The sequence below is a fragment of the Rhinolophus hipposideros genome, assembly GCF_964194185.1.
Source record: "Rhinolophus hipposideros genome assembly, chromosome: 8".
Lineage (NCBI taxonomy): Eukaryota > Metazoa > Chordata > Mammalia > Chiroptera > Rhinolophidae > Rhinolophus > Rhinolophus hipposideros.
In genome coordinates, this window is record NC_138054.1 from 40,716,141 (window position 1) to 40,733,381 (window position 17,241).

Genomic DNA, 17,241 nt, shown 5'->3' on the forward strand with positions numbered 1-17,241 from the left:
AAAATATAAATAATATTGTTTTTTCACTGAACTGAATGCCTGCAGTGAAATTGGATAATCCTAGGCACATAACAGACATTGTCCCTAATCTTCAGAGTGACCGTAGAAGGAACCAAATGTGTGCATCTTCCCTTCACACAAAATAAGCTCAGGGAAGGATATATTGTCACTGCTCCAGTGTAAAGATGAAGTGCTCAATTACAAAAACAATTGCTAAATCACAATCCATGTTAATTCAAATTAGAACAAAATGATGTCACTAATTTTATTTAATTAATTTGATTTAAATTTTTATTTGAGAAGTAGCTAACAGAACTAAGAACAGTTTCCTCTTAACATCCGTGATGTTATGGTTGTATATACAACATACATACGAGCACGCACACACACACATGCACACACACACAAAAAATAAAAATGGCGAATTTTTTCCAAATCCCAAGCAATTACATTAAAGACACAAAATCAAAATGTATATGTTATAATTGTTATAGGGATTTATTTTGTAATGGGCTTTACTTTTTGTGCGCTGCAAAGATGGACATTTTATAAAGGTTTTGTTGCTAGAGACATAAAAATAGCTTTTTTTCTAATTTAGGATACAATGTCAATCACACACTGATTAGAAAGTAATCAGATAATAATCCCCCTTTTTTGTTTATTCCAGGATTCAAGAAAGATTCATAAAACACCACTGCATAGTAATGCAGCTATTACAATGATCTATTTGGGGAAAAACGTGCACTTATCTTATACGCACCCAGATTTCCGGGATGAGATCAAAGTTTATCAACAGCACTGTGGTGGGGAAAACCTTTGTGTCTACAAAGGCAAACTACTTGAAAAAGGTACACATAAAATGTGAATTCTTTTTAATTGCTTGAAGTTGATGTTATCAATAAATTATTGCTGATATAATATCAAAATGACTTCAATCACTCTATGAAATTATGCATATCCAGGGAGTTATAAACCAGCTGTCTCAAAATAAATCTAGATTTACTGCTCCATGATTGAAACTGAAGCAGCAATTACTTTTGCAGATTGTGAAAGAAAGAGTCTGGAGTGATTTAACCCAGTAACAGATTAATTTTGGGATAGAGACATCTGATCATTAAAATGTCACACAAATAAACTGTCCCCCAAATTACAAGTTTATTATTTGGCTTGCCATAGTGAATTATATCATTCATTATTCTAAGAACAATACCAGATTGGCAATTTGTTCTTTAGAAGTATGTTGAGATAAAACCACAAATTCAATAAATTTCAGGGTGAATCACACCCAAATAACGTGGTGCAGAATTTGGCTACATATGATTAGTACATTTCCACTTTCATTTTATCATAAATCCATGTTTGGTAGTGTTGAGGAGGAAGAAATTTTCCTCTACATGTCTCAGCTCTAGCTGGTCTAAGAATTGAATTGACATGAGACAGATAAATAGAAAATACCAAATTTAAGTATCTACATATTAGGCTGGTGCAAAAGTAATTATGGTTTAAAAAGGTTAAAAACATTGCAAAAATCGCAATTACTTTTGCACCAACCTGGTACATGCAGGGATTCCATAAGAATATGGGTCACAGAGACAAATTGGGCAGTTGAGACTTATATGTCTTTCTGAACTAAGGAGAAGGGGTAGGAGTCTGGGACTTCAAAGGGTAGGGAGGCAATTCCCATGGAGATGGAAAAGGAAATGTTTAGTAAACAAATAGAAGTTTTCTGGGCCATGTAGAAAGAATGGGACACAGAATAAACTTGGATCCTTAGGCCCTGCGGAATCTCCCCAACCACATCTAGTTCATATTATACTGTAGCGGTCTATGGTGATAGTTCCCTTCCTGGAACAGGCCCTCTATCTAAATTCTGTTAGGCAGTAAGGGGGAAGGAAGGGTCAAAGATTTTTTTCGGAGTCTTTTGTTTATTGAAAATAACCAGCTTAAAATAATCAGTATCCCAAAGAGACATGTTTTGGAGTGGCAAACTCTGTTCCCCTTCATTAGCATAAGATCATTTTGATTATATATGATTTCACATATTGTACTGAAGTGGTTTTTGTCAATATTTAGTTTTGTGGAACAGCAATTATAAGGAAAAGTTGTTACAGGATTATATTTGTGATTTCTTTGCTTGAGAAACTCTCTTTAGAAAGTAATAGTGTTTTTCCTAATGAAAAGAAGTATTTATATTTAGGTTATCTTGATATAGACTTAGGGGTTAAGAGAGGAGTTGGGGGCAGACATGGAGTTGTTACTTTTAACTTTTCTGTTTTCTGTCATCAAGGAAAAACGGTGATATTAATTTTAAAAAAACAAGTACTTATAGAGAAACTATACATATTTAGGGATTAGGTATTAAAACTTTCTAACATAAGAAACGGTTAACACTTGATTTTATAAAATATGTCAGATTTATAAAATATAATTGTCATTAATGCTAGAAACTATATCCCCCCATTTTATAGACTAGGCTGAAATGTAATTTATTTTGTCTCATTTTATCATAGCATTTCAGAATCCCTTCCTTCCGGTTTGTAGATGAGGAAAATGAGAGCAAGGCAGAGGTACAGGCTTCCCAAGGTCACACCTGCAGCTCTGAAAAGGGTCCCGAGCAGATCACAGCCCCCTGACTAGGTGTAGGACCTTTGCTCAGAACTATCCAGCCCCAGATAGCTATTCTTAGTAGCAAAGGTTTTACTACATTTTCATAATGTGAGTGGTGTGAAACTGCTAATGAGAGTGGCAGAGATACATGCACGTATGTTTTAAAAATATAACTTTCAACTATTAATTTAGAAGAATTGCTGAAATTAGCTATAGTCTAAAATTTGAATTAACATAAAACTCTTTCTGGGTCTTAGTTCACGCTTTGTTCAACAAAATGCATAGGTAATGTCTATTTGACTGCTGGAAATCATGGTACATACAAATGAAAAATGAACAAAATTTCACTGACTGATTTGTTGGGAAGCGATATACACTCTGTGATGAGTGTAAAACCAAAGGTTATCAGAGAATGTTACCTGGTTAAGTGTTATTTTGCATACATATTGATCCCAGGTCTGGCTTTTTGTTATGACATAGGACAGTCTTGAATAATAGGATGGAATAGGGACTTAAATAATTGAATTCTGTCCACACAATAATTTTGTCTCTGCTTGTCCTTGATTGCCAGGAAAGTAATTATTCAAAATTGAAAAGTTCGGTGGCTCAGAGTTGACTTGTGGTTCAGCAATCTTAGCAATTTAGCTGAACTGAAAAGAATCTGCCCTTTTTACAAATCAAAGCTGTGCAAGATTCAGTGAAATGTGAATAGTTTTTTAGAAGATTTCTATTTAAAAAAAGGCGTTTAACGTTATGCTTGGAGCAGTAAACTCATTAAAAATGTGGCATTCATTAACTTGTCTTGCTTTCGCATGAAAAATAACAATAAAATTAATTATTTAGTAATGTGGGAAGTGCATCTTTTATTCCCGTAGTAATTCATGGTGTCTTGTGGTTTGATTTTAGACAGCAAGCCACATATTGTTTAATATCTACACCTATAAAGTTACTGAATATTTCTTCTACTTGTAAGGAATACAGTTCTTCACAGGCATTTTGATTTGCCATGTTCATCATTTCAAGCAAGGCAATTTTTGGCTTCCTGGGTTCATGTGGATACAAAGAATAAAATAACTTTTTTTCTGGTCCTCTCATAATCCCTTCCTTTTCAACCCCATTTCCTTGTATTTCCATCACCTGATCCTGTTGTACCTATTTGTGCATTCTGCACTCCTTCCGCCGCCCCCACCCCCATGCTTTATTCTTGTCTTTTTGTGTGCTATTTCCTTTGTCTGCAATAGGACAACAGATTCTGATTCAAAGTAGCATTTTAAATTCAAATCTTACCCATCTTTTAAGATTCAGATTAAGGCTGTGAAGCTTTCTAAGCTGATTTTTATTCTGTGTTCTCTCTCCCTCTTGATGACTATAGCTCTTATTCTATACTTAAAACCCAAAGCATTTCATTGTATTGCCACTTATATTAACTATTTTTTATTTCTCTTTTACTTGTTACCATATATTGATTTTTTTTTTAGTTTTTACAAATACCTTTAATTGAGGTGTATCTTACATTTTATAACATTCATCCATTGTACATGTACAATTCACTGATTTTTAGGAATTTTATAGAATTTTGAAGCCATTATTATAAACCAGTTTTAGAACATCTCCATCACTTCTAAAATTTCCCTTGTGCCCATTGGCAGCTAATCCTCACTCTCTTAGCCAGCCTCAGGCAACCACTGACCTGCTTTCAGTCTCTGCAGATTTGCCTTTCCTGGACATTTCATATAGAAGAAATCATATAATAGGTAGCATTTTGTGTCTTGCTTCTTTCACTTAGCATAATGTTTTTGAGAGTCATCCATTTGTAGCATTTGTCAATAGTTGCTCTCTTATATCACTGATTATATATTTTCCATTACATGAATGTACCATGTTTTATTTATTATCCATCCCCAGCTGATGGACATTTGTATTGTTTCTACTTTTAGGACTATTATACATCATGCTGTTATGAATATACAAATACAAGTTTTTGGGTAGACATCGGTTTTCATTTCTCTTGAGTAGGTTCCTAGGAGATGGCTTCTTTTTACTGAGTAGAGGTCACACTTTCCTGTTTCCTTACATGTCTTGATTTTTTGTTGAAACCGAACATTTTAGATTATGTATTAGAGCAACTGTATATTCTGGATTCTGACTTTTCCCTCTTGATGGTTATTATTCTCGATGTTTTTGTTGTTGTTTATTTGTTTAGTAACTTAGCTAGAACAAGTCTGTGCAATTATTTTCTCTCTCCTTGGTATTCAACCAGTGATGTCTCTGCTCAGATTTCTTTTTAATTCTATTTTTATATTTTAGGCTACTCTTTTAGGGTTGTGTCTGTGTTTTCATAGTTAGTGATGATTCAGTGATTTGTCAGAGGTTATGTTCAAAAACTGAGCCAGTAAAAGCCTCCACTTTCTGACAGTGGATCTGTTTGTGGGTGTATTAATTGCCTGATGCTAGCATGAAAAATGTCCCAAAAATTGGTGGCTTAAAACAATAGAAATTTATCCTCTCACAGTTCTGGAGGCCAGAAGTCTAAAATCAAGGTGTGAGCAGGTTCACGCTCCCTCTAAGAACTCTACGAGAGAATCTTTCCTTGCCTCTTCCAACTTTTGGTGAATCTCAGCAATCCTTGGCATTCCTTGGTTTGTAGCTCCATCATTCCAATATCTACTTCTGTCTTTATACGTCATTCTTCCTATCTGTCGCTGTGTGTGTGCTCTCCTCTTCTTATAAGGGAATCAGTCATTGAATTTAGGACAAAACAAATCTAGGATGATCTCATCTTGATCCTTTTACTAATTATATCTGCAAAGACCCTATTTCCAAAGAGGGTCACATTCTGAGGTCCTGGGTAGTCATGAGTTTTTAGAGGGCAATGTTCAGCCCCTTCTAGTAGGTGCAGGAGTGCATTCAAGGTTCAGGCAGTTTTCAAATCTGCTCCAATTTTGATTTTCCACCAGGCTCTCTTGTGTTTCCTTTGTTCATGGGTACAAGCTGCTAGTTGGCCAGGAATGTATGAATAGGTTGGGCTTACTCCAATCCACGCTACTTCCAGTTAGCTGAGGATATATAGAGAACTAACTGAATGTGTGGGTGAGGGAAAATTTCCCCTTTTCACCTTTTGGTTCCTGGACTGGTTAATAATTAATAATTAAAATGAAGTATGCCAGATTAACGGGAGTAAATAAAGTCTAACATATAGTACAAGGAATTTATACAAATTTCCAAAGAGGTTCCAAAGACAGTTAGGCAAGGTGAAGTACATAGGTCATTCTGGACTAAAGAGGAACTAGAAGTCTAGAACTTCAGAGGAAAGTGAGGCAATTCACAAGGAAAGAAAAAGAGCTAATCTTTGTAAATATGCTGGGCCATGTAGAAACAATGGGACAGAGAGAAAACTTTGATTAAATGGGTCTTGCTAGGCTCCTCCCTGTCTATCACACCTGGTTCATATTAAACTATAGTTACATATAATGATGGCTCCCTTATTGAGCATGTCCTCTAAATTCCTTTACGCATGTTAAGGGGACGGTCAAAGTTCTTCCTGAGTCTTTTTAGTGTTTCCTAAAATTAATCAGCTTAAAATAATACTTACGCCAAAGAGACACATTTTGGTATGGCAAATTATGCTCCCCTACAAATGCATCTGTGATTGCCTTACTGCCTGGATCTCCCTGTTAAATTTCTGGCTCGTATACCGGTCTGTTGCTTGCCCTAATTAGAACTATAGTTTCAGACTAGCAGACACTCTGGTCTTCCATGTTAGTTTGCCTCTGAGATTGCTACTTATTAGTGGTAATGCCACCTGCCAAGGTTTTTTTTTTTTTTTCGGTCCTCTGTTCCAACCCAAACCAGTGCCCACTGACAGTGAAGCTGCTGGTTATTTATGGCCTGCCCCACCATATTAGAACTAAAGGGATGAAATAGCGGCAGGTGAGAGGGATGAGAGCAGCCCCAGGCAAGAATGCCTCAGATTTCCACTGTTCTTACCAAAAGTTCGGCAATTTTTCATGAATAACTGCTGCTTAGTTTATTTTAAGTCCTTCGTCCATTTTCGAGACAAAATTTTAAGGGGAGAGGATTTTAGTGACCTCGCCCCAGCAGTCTGATATTTTCATTTTATCTCTACTGCTAAATTATAACTTCTTGAAGGAGGAGACCACATTTGATGTTTCTTCAGTATTTCTGTTTCTCTATAGTGCCTAAAATAGTGCTTTCCATTGTCATTCAACAACGAATAACTACATTTTATAAATATTACAGAATGCTTTCTAATATTGTACCTTACATAATCTTTAAGACTGCTCTGTGAAGTGGGTAGACGGGGTCACCCCCTCCACCTCACTCCCTCATCCATTCCTCCTGCCATCTCCATTTCACAGATGCGAGTTCCGAAATGCAAATTTCTGATATATCTTCTTTCCACTATTCCAAGCAGAAACCATCAAGTCAGGGTTGGGAAGTATTGCTAAAATTTAAAAAATAAAATTACGATATAATTAACATGGGAATAAAAGAAGAGGGTGTCAATTCTGTTTCAATAACTTTGAAAAGAAATGAAAGAAATGGAATAATAGGTGAATGGACTCTTCAGTCACATGAGTACCAAAAGGAAGGGCAGTCACATCTAGAAGTTGATGTCCCGTGCCCATTCTCAACATTTCCTTGGCTGTACTCTCTTCCTGGACTGGGTACTTCGATAGTTATGGGGTGTGATGCTGCAGTAGAACGGATCATATTACATGAATGGCCCATTCCATTTTCTGTAATGAAAACAGTCCAACTAGCTTTCGAGTCACCACTTACGGAGTCCATATATCATAACGACAAGTGGATTTTAAAAGCTAATGCAGTTTAATATCCCCAGACACTGTATTTTCAATTTTCTCTTTCCTAGTTTAATTTTACATCACAAATATTAATATATAAATTATGGAATTGCCTTTTTGGTAAGTCTATTTGTTAGTACAAGTTGCGTCTGATTTACGTTTCTTTTTAGAGGCATGCTATGGTATATACATAGTATTTCTAGATGATTGTGAAAGAAATTAGTTAAAATAATAATTCACTAACTATTTATTGAGGTCCTCTTATGCCCATTGCCCTGGGATCTGGGGAAACAAAGGTAAGACCAGTTTCAGCAGTCATGGATTTCCCAAACAAGCAGGGCAGCAAACATGTAGATCAGGGTTCTCAAAGTGTGGTTCCTGGACTAACAGTGTAAGTGGAACCTGGCAACTTGATAGAAATGCAAATTCTTGGGCCCTACTGAATCAGAAACTCTGGGCTGAGGCCCAGCAATCTGTTTTATTAAGCTCTCCGGTGATTCTGATGCACACTAAAGTTTGAGAAACAGTTATAGAAATAATTTAATATATTTTAGTGAGTGCAACAATAGGAAATGTGTATATAGCGGAGTAATAGTACATATTAACTCTATTATTGGTAGAAGTGGGAGGGTCCCGGGAGGCTTCTTTTATAGTAAGTGACATTATTAAGTGTCAGGAGAAGCTGGTTTCTGAGTCAATCTGTAGACTATTTGTGGATCAAATCACAGCTTCATGCCAATCGTCCTCGAACTAGTCCCACTCAAACACTTTAAAAAATGATCATCATCAATAGTATAAAGTCATTAAGAAGCTAAAAAGAGTTAACCTTTTAAGTTAAAGACTGAGGACCAGCCCCCTCCTTAATGAGATGCCACAACTAGACACATCTACACGACTAATTACCATTATCTCTATAATCCTTGCCCTATTTATCACAATGCAGTTAAAAATCTCAAAACACTCCTTCCACTCCAACCCGGACCCCCTAGAAGTCAAATCATCAAAATACACTGCCCCCTGAGAAACCAAATGAACGGAAATCTATTCGCCTCTTTCATTACCCCAACAATAATGGGTCTTCCCATTATTAGTTATTAGTCATTCCCATTATTCCCGTCGTTAGTCATCTTAGTTATTATGTTCCCCACCATCCTATTTCCCTCAATAGGGTTTGGGACCTCTAGGGTGAGAAACTCTCGAAGAGCCTTATAAAGACTTGGAATGATTAAAACCTATTAATTGTATGCAGTGGTGTTTAATTTATTGGTAGAGAAAGAAGAGTTCTCAAATTCAGAGAGAATAGAGAATGGGTTGGAGATGGAATAAATTGGTCTCATCCATATATGAATTAGGATGTTTCAAGTCACAACTAAAAATGCACATTTATCTAAAAGTATTAATGAGCTTATAGTAGCTTTTTGTCATATACTTTTGAAGTAGATAACACAGGCATAGAATCTAGGGAGATGTTTAAGTTCAATACTAACACTCCTACTTACTGTATGATTTGGGGTAAATTACTGAACTTCTCAAAGCCTTAATTTCTGCATCTAGAAACTAGCAATCATAATATTTCCACTTCATGTGGTTGTTGAGACATAACATACCCAAGATTATCAGGCATAATGCCTGGCCATAGTAAGTGCTCATATAATGTTAGTTATTATTATAATTATTTTTTTTCAAATCAAGGAATTTTATAAAGTGGTGGAGTACTTTTTATAAATAAAAGTAATAGAATGTGTTTTTAATGATTATAATAATGTGCTTATGTTAAAAAGGTGATCTAGACCATAATCTTATACTTATCTAGTAGAAAAAAGTGATGTAGAACTTGTTACTATAAAGTCAGTTGCTTTCACTAATGTATTTCCTTCTTAATTCCAGAGACCTTTCAGTTTATTTCCAAAAGGCACCATGGTTTCCCCTTCAGTCTCACCTTTTTCCTGAATGGGATGCAGGTGAACAGGTTAAGCTCCTGCTGTGAATATAAGCATCGAAAAGGTTCCAGACTTGGAGGCAAACGAGGCTACTTTGGGTTTGTGTGTGTGGAGAGATCATCCCCTTGCTACAAGTATGGAAACAATGTCCTTTGGTAGAGGGCACGTTTTGCTGCCTTTTCTTTGTGCTTTTACTGATGCATTTCTCTGCACAATTGCTTAAGATAGATATCTTTGTATCTAAAATGTCTAAAAGTTGTTTATTATAACTCTGTATGTAGTATTTGAAATTATAAGATCTAAATTAGACTTCCAAATGTATTGTATAATGGGGATAAAAGCTGGTGGCATTTCAAATTCTGTTTCTCTCCCTGCATCTCCTTTTCCTCGTCATGCTTTAAGTTCTTTCTGAAGTGAAAGAACTTTTTCTTTTTTCTTTCTCTCATTCCTCTTAGTAACTGGTTTTGGACTGAGCCCCAAAACCTGTGCAAGCACCTAGCTTATATGGTTGGATATTATAGGTGATGCATTTTTCAGTTGTGCCTGCATATGATGTGGCCCAACTATCATTCTCATGCCCCTAGTTTCAATCTCAGGAAAACAAAATGCACGATAGAAGGACAGTTTTGAATGTTGTTTATTAGCTTTCATATTGGACATTCTGTTTGAAATCGGGAGACTTGCTTGCATGTTTTCTTTCATTTTTTTTCTGAAAGTACTCATGAAGAATTGACTATATGCCAAGGTAGAACACAAGAGTGAACCAACCAAAGTAACTGCCCCCATGGAGCCTATTCTAGTGGGGGAAGGGCAAATAATATCCCAATAAACCTATTAATATATGTCAGATGGTAATAAACATCATATACACAAAGTTTGGTAAGGGAGATATAGGTAGTGAGGGGAGAGAAGATCAGAGGGTGGAGTTATTTTATATAGGTTGGTTAGGAAGGGCCTCTCTGAAAAGATGTCTTTTGAACAGGAAACAGAAATGTCTCCTCCTCCAGATAGTTTTTCAGTAAAGGAAAAGTGTATAGAAAGGGTATAAAGCAGGGGCAGGCTTGGTGTGCCTAAGTTCGTGTGGCCAGAGCAAAAGTAAGGAATGGAACAGTGATAGAAAATGATGTCAGAGAGACAGTGGGGCCAAGTCCTGTTGAGTCCTAAGGGTATTGCAAGGAGTTTGACTTACTCTGAGAGGGATGTGAAGCTTCTAAAGTAGGTTTTGGGCAATGACCTGTCATGACTTGATAGTAGCTCCTATGGGAAAAATAAACTAGGGAGGTAGGGGGAAAGGTAGGAATTACTTTAATCCAGAGAAGAAGGAATGGTAGAAAGATAAAAAATTGGGTTCTAGATGTAGTTTGAAGGTAGAGTTTACAGGATTTATTGATGGATTGAATGTAGAATATGAAATAAAGAGTAGAGTCAAAGATGACTCAAAAATTTTTGGCCTGAACAACTGGAAAAATGTCTAGTTAATGTGTACTAAGATGAAGAAGACTGGAAAAAAACAGGTTTGGGAGTGGAATGATGGGATTTTGGTTTTAGACACATTAAGCTTGAGGCATCTATAGCTTTGGCAAGAGGTCCAAGCTTGAAATATAAATGTGAGAATGGTTTGTAGGTAGGAATTTAAAGTCTTAAGATTGGATGAGATTGCTAAGAATTGAATGAGATAGAGAAGATGCCTGAGTAATGAGCTCCAGCTCACTCCAGTTCAAAATGGGGGAGTTAAAGAGGAACCAGCAAAAGGCCTAAGAAGGAAAGCCAGTGATGAGAAAGAGAACTTAGAGAGAGTGACATCCTGGAAATGAACAAAATGTTTAAAGAAGGGAATGATGAACAGGGTTGAATGCGTAGATCGGTGAAGTAAATGAAGAATGAGGATTGAGCATGATTTGGTAATGTGTCAGTTATTGGTGATCTTCGCATGAGTAATAGCGGAGTGGTAGAAATACATGCTTGATTGGAGTGGGTTTAAGACATGATTGGAAAAGAGCTAAAGCCAGAGAATATAGATCACTCTTGGCTATAAAGGATGGAATTTGGGTGGCAGCCAGGAGGGAGGATGTAGGGGTTAAAGGGGGCTTTTTATTTTTCAAGATGGGAGATAATATAATATGATTATATGCTGATAGGATTGATACTCTAGAGAAGAAAAGAAAAAAGATCAAGCCTGACATAGAGGGAGAAATTGCTGCAGCACAGTGCTTGAGTAAACTAGAGGAGATGGGATCCAGGGCTCAAATGGAGATATTATTGGCCTTTGAAGAGGGGGAAACATTATAGTAACAGGTGGAAAGACGGCATATAGGGTAGAGAGAGAGGTAAGTAGGTGGATGTGTTTCAACCAGTTGTAATTTCTCTGCTGATTGCCTCTATTTTTTCAGTCAAACAAGAATTTTAACTATATATGAGGTCAGAGGAGTAGTAGATGGGGGAGGGGTATCACTTTGTGAAGGGTATAAATGTTTATTACATTGTTTTGTATACTTAAAACTAAAAAAAAAAGGATTAAAATAAGAATTTATCAGTGAGATTAAGGCTAGGGGAGGAGGGATTTGGAGGGTTTAGGAGAGAGACAAGGTGTGAAAGAGTCATCTAACAAGTGGGAGAGTAAATAGCCTTAGGCAATGTGATAGGACTACTCGGGTGTACTTCAAATTCACCTGAAGTTGCTTTCCTGTTCCACCTCAAACATGCTTCCTTCGTATTTGTGGGCAAGTCATTTAACAAATGTCCATTTAACTATCAGGAAAGCTAATGAGCTTATATACAGTCATCCACGGGCAAACACATCGCAATCTTTGGGAGTTGCTGTATAAATCCAAGCTCTAAATGTTTGGTCCTAAATACTTTCTGTGGACGTTTACTAATCAGTACCAAAATCTAACTGATGACAAGTACTCTCCTATTAAATATTTACTAGCCTCTGCACAGCTTTTTATACAATTTATTTTGGACCCTGCTAGCTTCTTTCTTTCAATTTTTCAAATGATATTAACAAAGTAGTTGTGATATTAAAGGGTATGTCCTATTACCCTCAGCCAAAAGCCAGAGTTCTTATAGAACGTTAGTTTTCTTTCATTTTAATTTTATTTTTTGAACAATTTTAATTTTTTCAACCTTTTGACTCCCTTTACCCATTTACAATTTTTTGTTGGCTTCATATTCATTTCTTCAAATGAAATCTCTGAATGTCTAAAGTAGAACAGTGTGGTGCCATTTGATGTCTCTCTGCTGCAGACCAGGTAGAAGTCCAGACAGACTGGTTTAAATGGGGCAGGGATGGGGGAGTGAGTTCAGCCCCGCCCCACTTGACACTGCTCTGATTCTTTCAGAACTACCAATACGGCAGAGCTCCAGTGAAAGTTGAGAACTACCCTTAAGGAGACTGGTATCACTTATAATATTGTATAAACTTTTTGGTCACATCCATAATAATACTTTCAGTCATTTTAAGGGCTGTACATTAATTCCTCCAATTAGTTAAAATGAAATTAATTTTAATTCATATAAAAATAGTGGTTTCTGGAACTTTTATTACGATAACATAAAATAGTAGGAAATTCTAGGTCTAAAAACAATTAGGAATTGCTTTCTTAAGGTGCTCAGAAAAAAAGAAATGCTCAGAAAAAAAGAAATGCTCAGCAGTGGTCACTTCCAAAGTGAGGAGGTTGTGCAATTGTACTTATCCCTCAATTATGGGAACTGTCTGAAGACACATGGTACTTATTTTCAGTTACTAGAGTGAAACACAGGAAGAATTGCCTACCCAAATAGGTGGAATGCAGACAGCTTTGAGCTTCAGTAATCAGAATCAACACCTCAAATTATACTCGGAAGTCAACTAGGTAGTCAGCAATGAGGAGAGCACAGATGTTACTCACTTTGTTTGTCCAATTCCCTTAAGCAGATGGGCAATAAAAAGTCTGTGCATGCAGTAGGGAGGCATCAAAACATCTACACAGTCACAACATAAACTTAAAGTAACAGCATATCAGGGGTTCCAAATCAACGGATTTGGTGTTGCCATTGATAAGCGAAGAACAGCTTGAACAGAAGGCAATGTGGGTAATCATATTCTTTGAAGATTCATGATACCTTTATTCCAAGGAAAGCAATGTGCTAAGTACATCATCATTACAGTCAAAATCTATTTATCATGCTTAATATGAGTGAGGTAAGTATATTCCTATTATCTCATTTTTTTACAGCCTGATTGGAGTACAGATGCTTTTAGCTTCATTTTATGGGGAGATAGTGAAAAGATTAGTAACAACTAAGTTCTCATATTTGCTTGTTGGGAAAATTAACTTCTATACTATTTTAGACTGGAGATGGCTGAAATTCAGCTAAATCTTTAGCTTAAGAAACTCATTGGATTTGGTTCACTTTTAGGCAGTTTCAAATTTCACATATTATTTCTCTTCTTCCAGGACTAACAAATCTTGACTGCATTGTGATCTGTTTTCACCTACCCACTCTAATGGATTCAGTTCCCCAATAATGATAGTCATGTAATCTGTAGAGAAGGAGACGTGTCTATTTCTAGAAGAGGAGGAGTGTGGAGACTGATAAGTACCAGGCCCCTTTTCCAGCTTGTGGATTGTCTCCAGCTTGTGAAAACTCCAGATTTTGTTAGTTTCTGGTAGAGAGAGTGGGCACTTTCCCAGACAGTAAGCCCAGCGGTGTAATATTTGTCTGTGTAGCTAGTCACTTGAGAGGTCGATACCTGCAATCTAACGATATTTTTGTACTTCAGTGTGAGGTGATGGAGTCTAACAGTCCTGAGTTGGAATCCAGCCCCGTCACTAACCTGCTGGGTGAACTTGGGCACTTTAAGGCACAAATTTTAGACTGTAGTTCTTAGTTGTTCTCTTATTTATTATTGAAGGTAAAATTATTAAAAAATGTGTTTATAAGATTTTAGTATTAATAAAGAGAAGATATTTTATTTTTAATTAACTATGTGCACTATACTAAAATATTTCTTATAAGAATAAGTGATTATTGATTGAAAAAGCTATAAGATTCTGCTGTGCCACATATAAAAGTTAATGGACACCTTATGTTGATATTTTTCATAGGTGCATCATTGCAATGGGCCTTGACAAAAAAACAACTTCACCAAAACCTAGAAAACAAAAGAGTACTGAGAAAAAAGAGGAACTGGAGAAGGGTAAAGGGAAACTGAGGAAGGATAGAGCATACAAGATACCAAGAAGGAATGAGATGGAGGGCAACAGAGCCTCTGCTTCAGTCATTTTTTTAGCAGAAGAGGAAAACACAGAGGTCGACGAAGTTAGAACTGCTATAGAAGAAATGGAATATAGAGGAAAACCAGGACAATATGTCTGGGAAGATGACCAGGAAAATATATTTAAATATGGTAATGAATAACACAGGGTTCTTTTGTTGTTGCTATTGTTCTTTTGCTTAAGTCTTTAAAATGTGATTATCAAAATTTGGAAAAATATCCATTAAGTGTTGTTATTCAGTTATGGTGTTTAGGCAATTCTGTTACATGTGAGGAATTCCTGACCACCTTCCTCCAAGGTTTTACATGAAGTCTTGTGTCACCTATCTTAGAGGAGGGCAGGCCTAACTCCAGAGAGGTTGAAGGTGCTTGTACGTGAAATGGGAGAAGGGGATTTCAGGTCTGTGTGAGCCAGAGGCTCTATTCACTTCTGCAGAGAAAGACCATTCTGAGCAAACAGAATTTTGCTTATTTTTAAAAATATTTGAATGTACTTGGTTTGGTGAAATTGAGGCTTTGGGATCAAATAGGCACAACCTATATGACTATATGATGGTAGAATATTCCATATCTAGAAACAAGCTTGGGGGCCTGGAGCCTTATCTGTCTGCCTCCCTTTTTTTCTTATTCTCCCATTTCGTCCCCGCCCCTCTCCTCCTGTCTCCTCTCATCTTTCCACCCATCCTCTGTCCTCCCCTCCTTCCTCTGCCTCTTCCTTCTCCTCATCTTCCTCTCTCTCTCTCTCTCTCTCTCTCTCTCTCTCTCTCTCTCTCTCTCTCTTTGCCTCTCTCCCCCTTCCCCTCTACACACACACACACACACACACAAATATAGTAGTAATAATAACAATACTACAAGGGCCAGGCACTTTCCACACACTATTTAATTTTATTCTCACCATTCGATGTACTAGATATTATAACTACCTCCATTTTATAAGTTGGGAAACTGAGGCTCAGACATACAGAGAAAAAGTAGCAGAACTAGGATTCAAACTGCAGGAGATGAAAAACTGTTTTCCCTCAAGCCATCTTAGGTTCATTGGCTGGGTCCTTGTAAATTAGACTGACAAAAGAGATTAACAAGGGGAAAAAAAACACACCAGATATTAGCATATGCACCGAACACACACACACACACACACACACACACACACACACACACACACACACACACACGGGAGCACCCAGAGCAGAAGAACTCAAAGAGGTGGGTAGAACTTGGGTTTATATGGCATCTTAACAAAAGAACAATTCAATTTTAGAAAAACGACAAGACAAAGGAAAAGGGCTTTGAGCTTCTAGGGCAGCAAATTGTGGGAAGGCAACTATATGGGGGAATAAATAGTAGATAAAAGCTAGTTTTATTGAGATTTGTTATGTTGATTCCTCTGGTGTCATATCTGAGATGACAAGGTCTAGTGTTGTCTCCTGTGATTAAGTTCTGTCCTAGAGAGTGGAGGGGATACACCTTTACACATTTATGACCCACTTTTAGGCAAATAAGTGCAGGGCGAGTTCTTTTCTTATATCTACTCCTTCTCAATTGCCTTCAGATCAAAACAAACCTATGCCAAAGTGTCATATGGTGTGTCATGCTCTGTTACCCGTCAACACTCAGGCTTGTCTAAGTTCAAAGCCCAGAATTTCAAATACTGTCCAACTCCCTATTCTGTATAAACTATCCTTGGTGTTAGCTGGTTGTGGGTGATACGCATCCATAGAACCAGACATGGGAGCTGCCTGAGTATCCCTCTTACACCCAGGAGGCAAAGCCTGGATTAGAGGAGGCACAGCCAGGCCTGGGAGGACCTGTGGAAGGGCTGGCATCAGGAAAAGGACACATCCTAGCTATCTTTTCCCACACCGCCTCGTGTTGCTGCCGAAGGCTTTCAGTAATCCAAGAGAAGAATCACAGAGTTCAGGTCTAGCACTGAATTTTATGTTTGTTTCTTACTGAAATAAGGTGACTCTTTTCAGAAAGATTTCACTCATAACACTGACCGGGGTACCTCTCTCCCTCAGTGATCTCTTCTGGTCTTTATTATTATCTTAGACTGAGAATGGAGAGATATCTATAACAACAGCAGTCACAGAGATTCACAAACAGGAGTTTTGGTTGATTGGTTTGTTTTAACTTGCAAAACATGTAGGTTTATTAAAGCCACATTCAGTAGAGTCTTTTCATTTTCTTCATTTTTTTGCTCTTAAAGCAACATGGCCAGGGCTGTGAGTGGCATCCTTTATGCCTACAATACAGCTTTTCCAAGATCTTTCTTCTGTGTTGGCTAGTTAATGGACTTGAATTGCCCATTTCCCTTAAAAGAAAGAAAGGAAAAGAAACAGCAGCAGCAAGGCTCCATTTCTCTGCCGAACAGCCGCTGATGGTAAGGACAGCAAGAAGCTTTAGTGGAGGTCAGAAGGGGAGGGTTGCAGCTGGATTGATGTTGGCCTCATGTTGACTCGCTTCCTCATTAGTGAGGATAGTAAACAACAAGCTAATTAAATTCTCTGTAAGAAGGAAGATGAGAAGGGGAACAAAAGAAGAAATTATGAAAAAGAACCCAGAAAGCATGCCACCAATTCTTTCATAGTGAAAACACATGAGT

At 37.2% G+C, this 17,241-nt stretch overlaps 1 protein-coding gene across 4 annotated transcripts in view; it reads left to right on the plus strand.

Annotated features, from left to right (window-relative positions):
* Positions 1-17,241, plus strand: part of ERICH3 (glutamate rich 3) — a 106,916-nt gene that overhangs the window by 58,630 nt on the left and 31,045 nt on the right. For all 4 annotated transcript variants that reach the window (XM_081057229.1, XM_081057228.1, XM_081057227.1 and 1 more), the window contains 3 exons: positions 668-848; positions 9,321-9,507; positions 14,464-14,765. In XM_081057229.1, the coding sequence (XP_080913355.1) occupies positions 668-848; positions 9,321-9,507; positions 14,464-14,765 (670 nt within the window). The remainder of the gene's footprint in view (positions 1-667; positions 849-9,320; positions 9,508-14,463; positions 14,766-17,241) is intronic.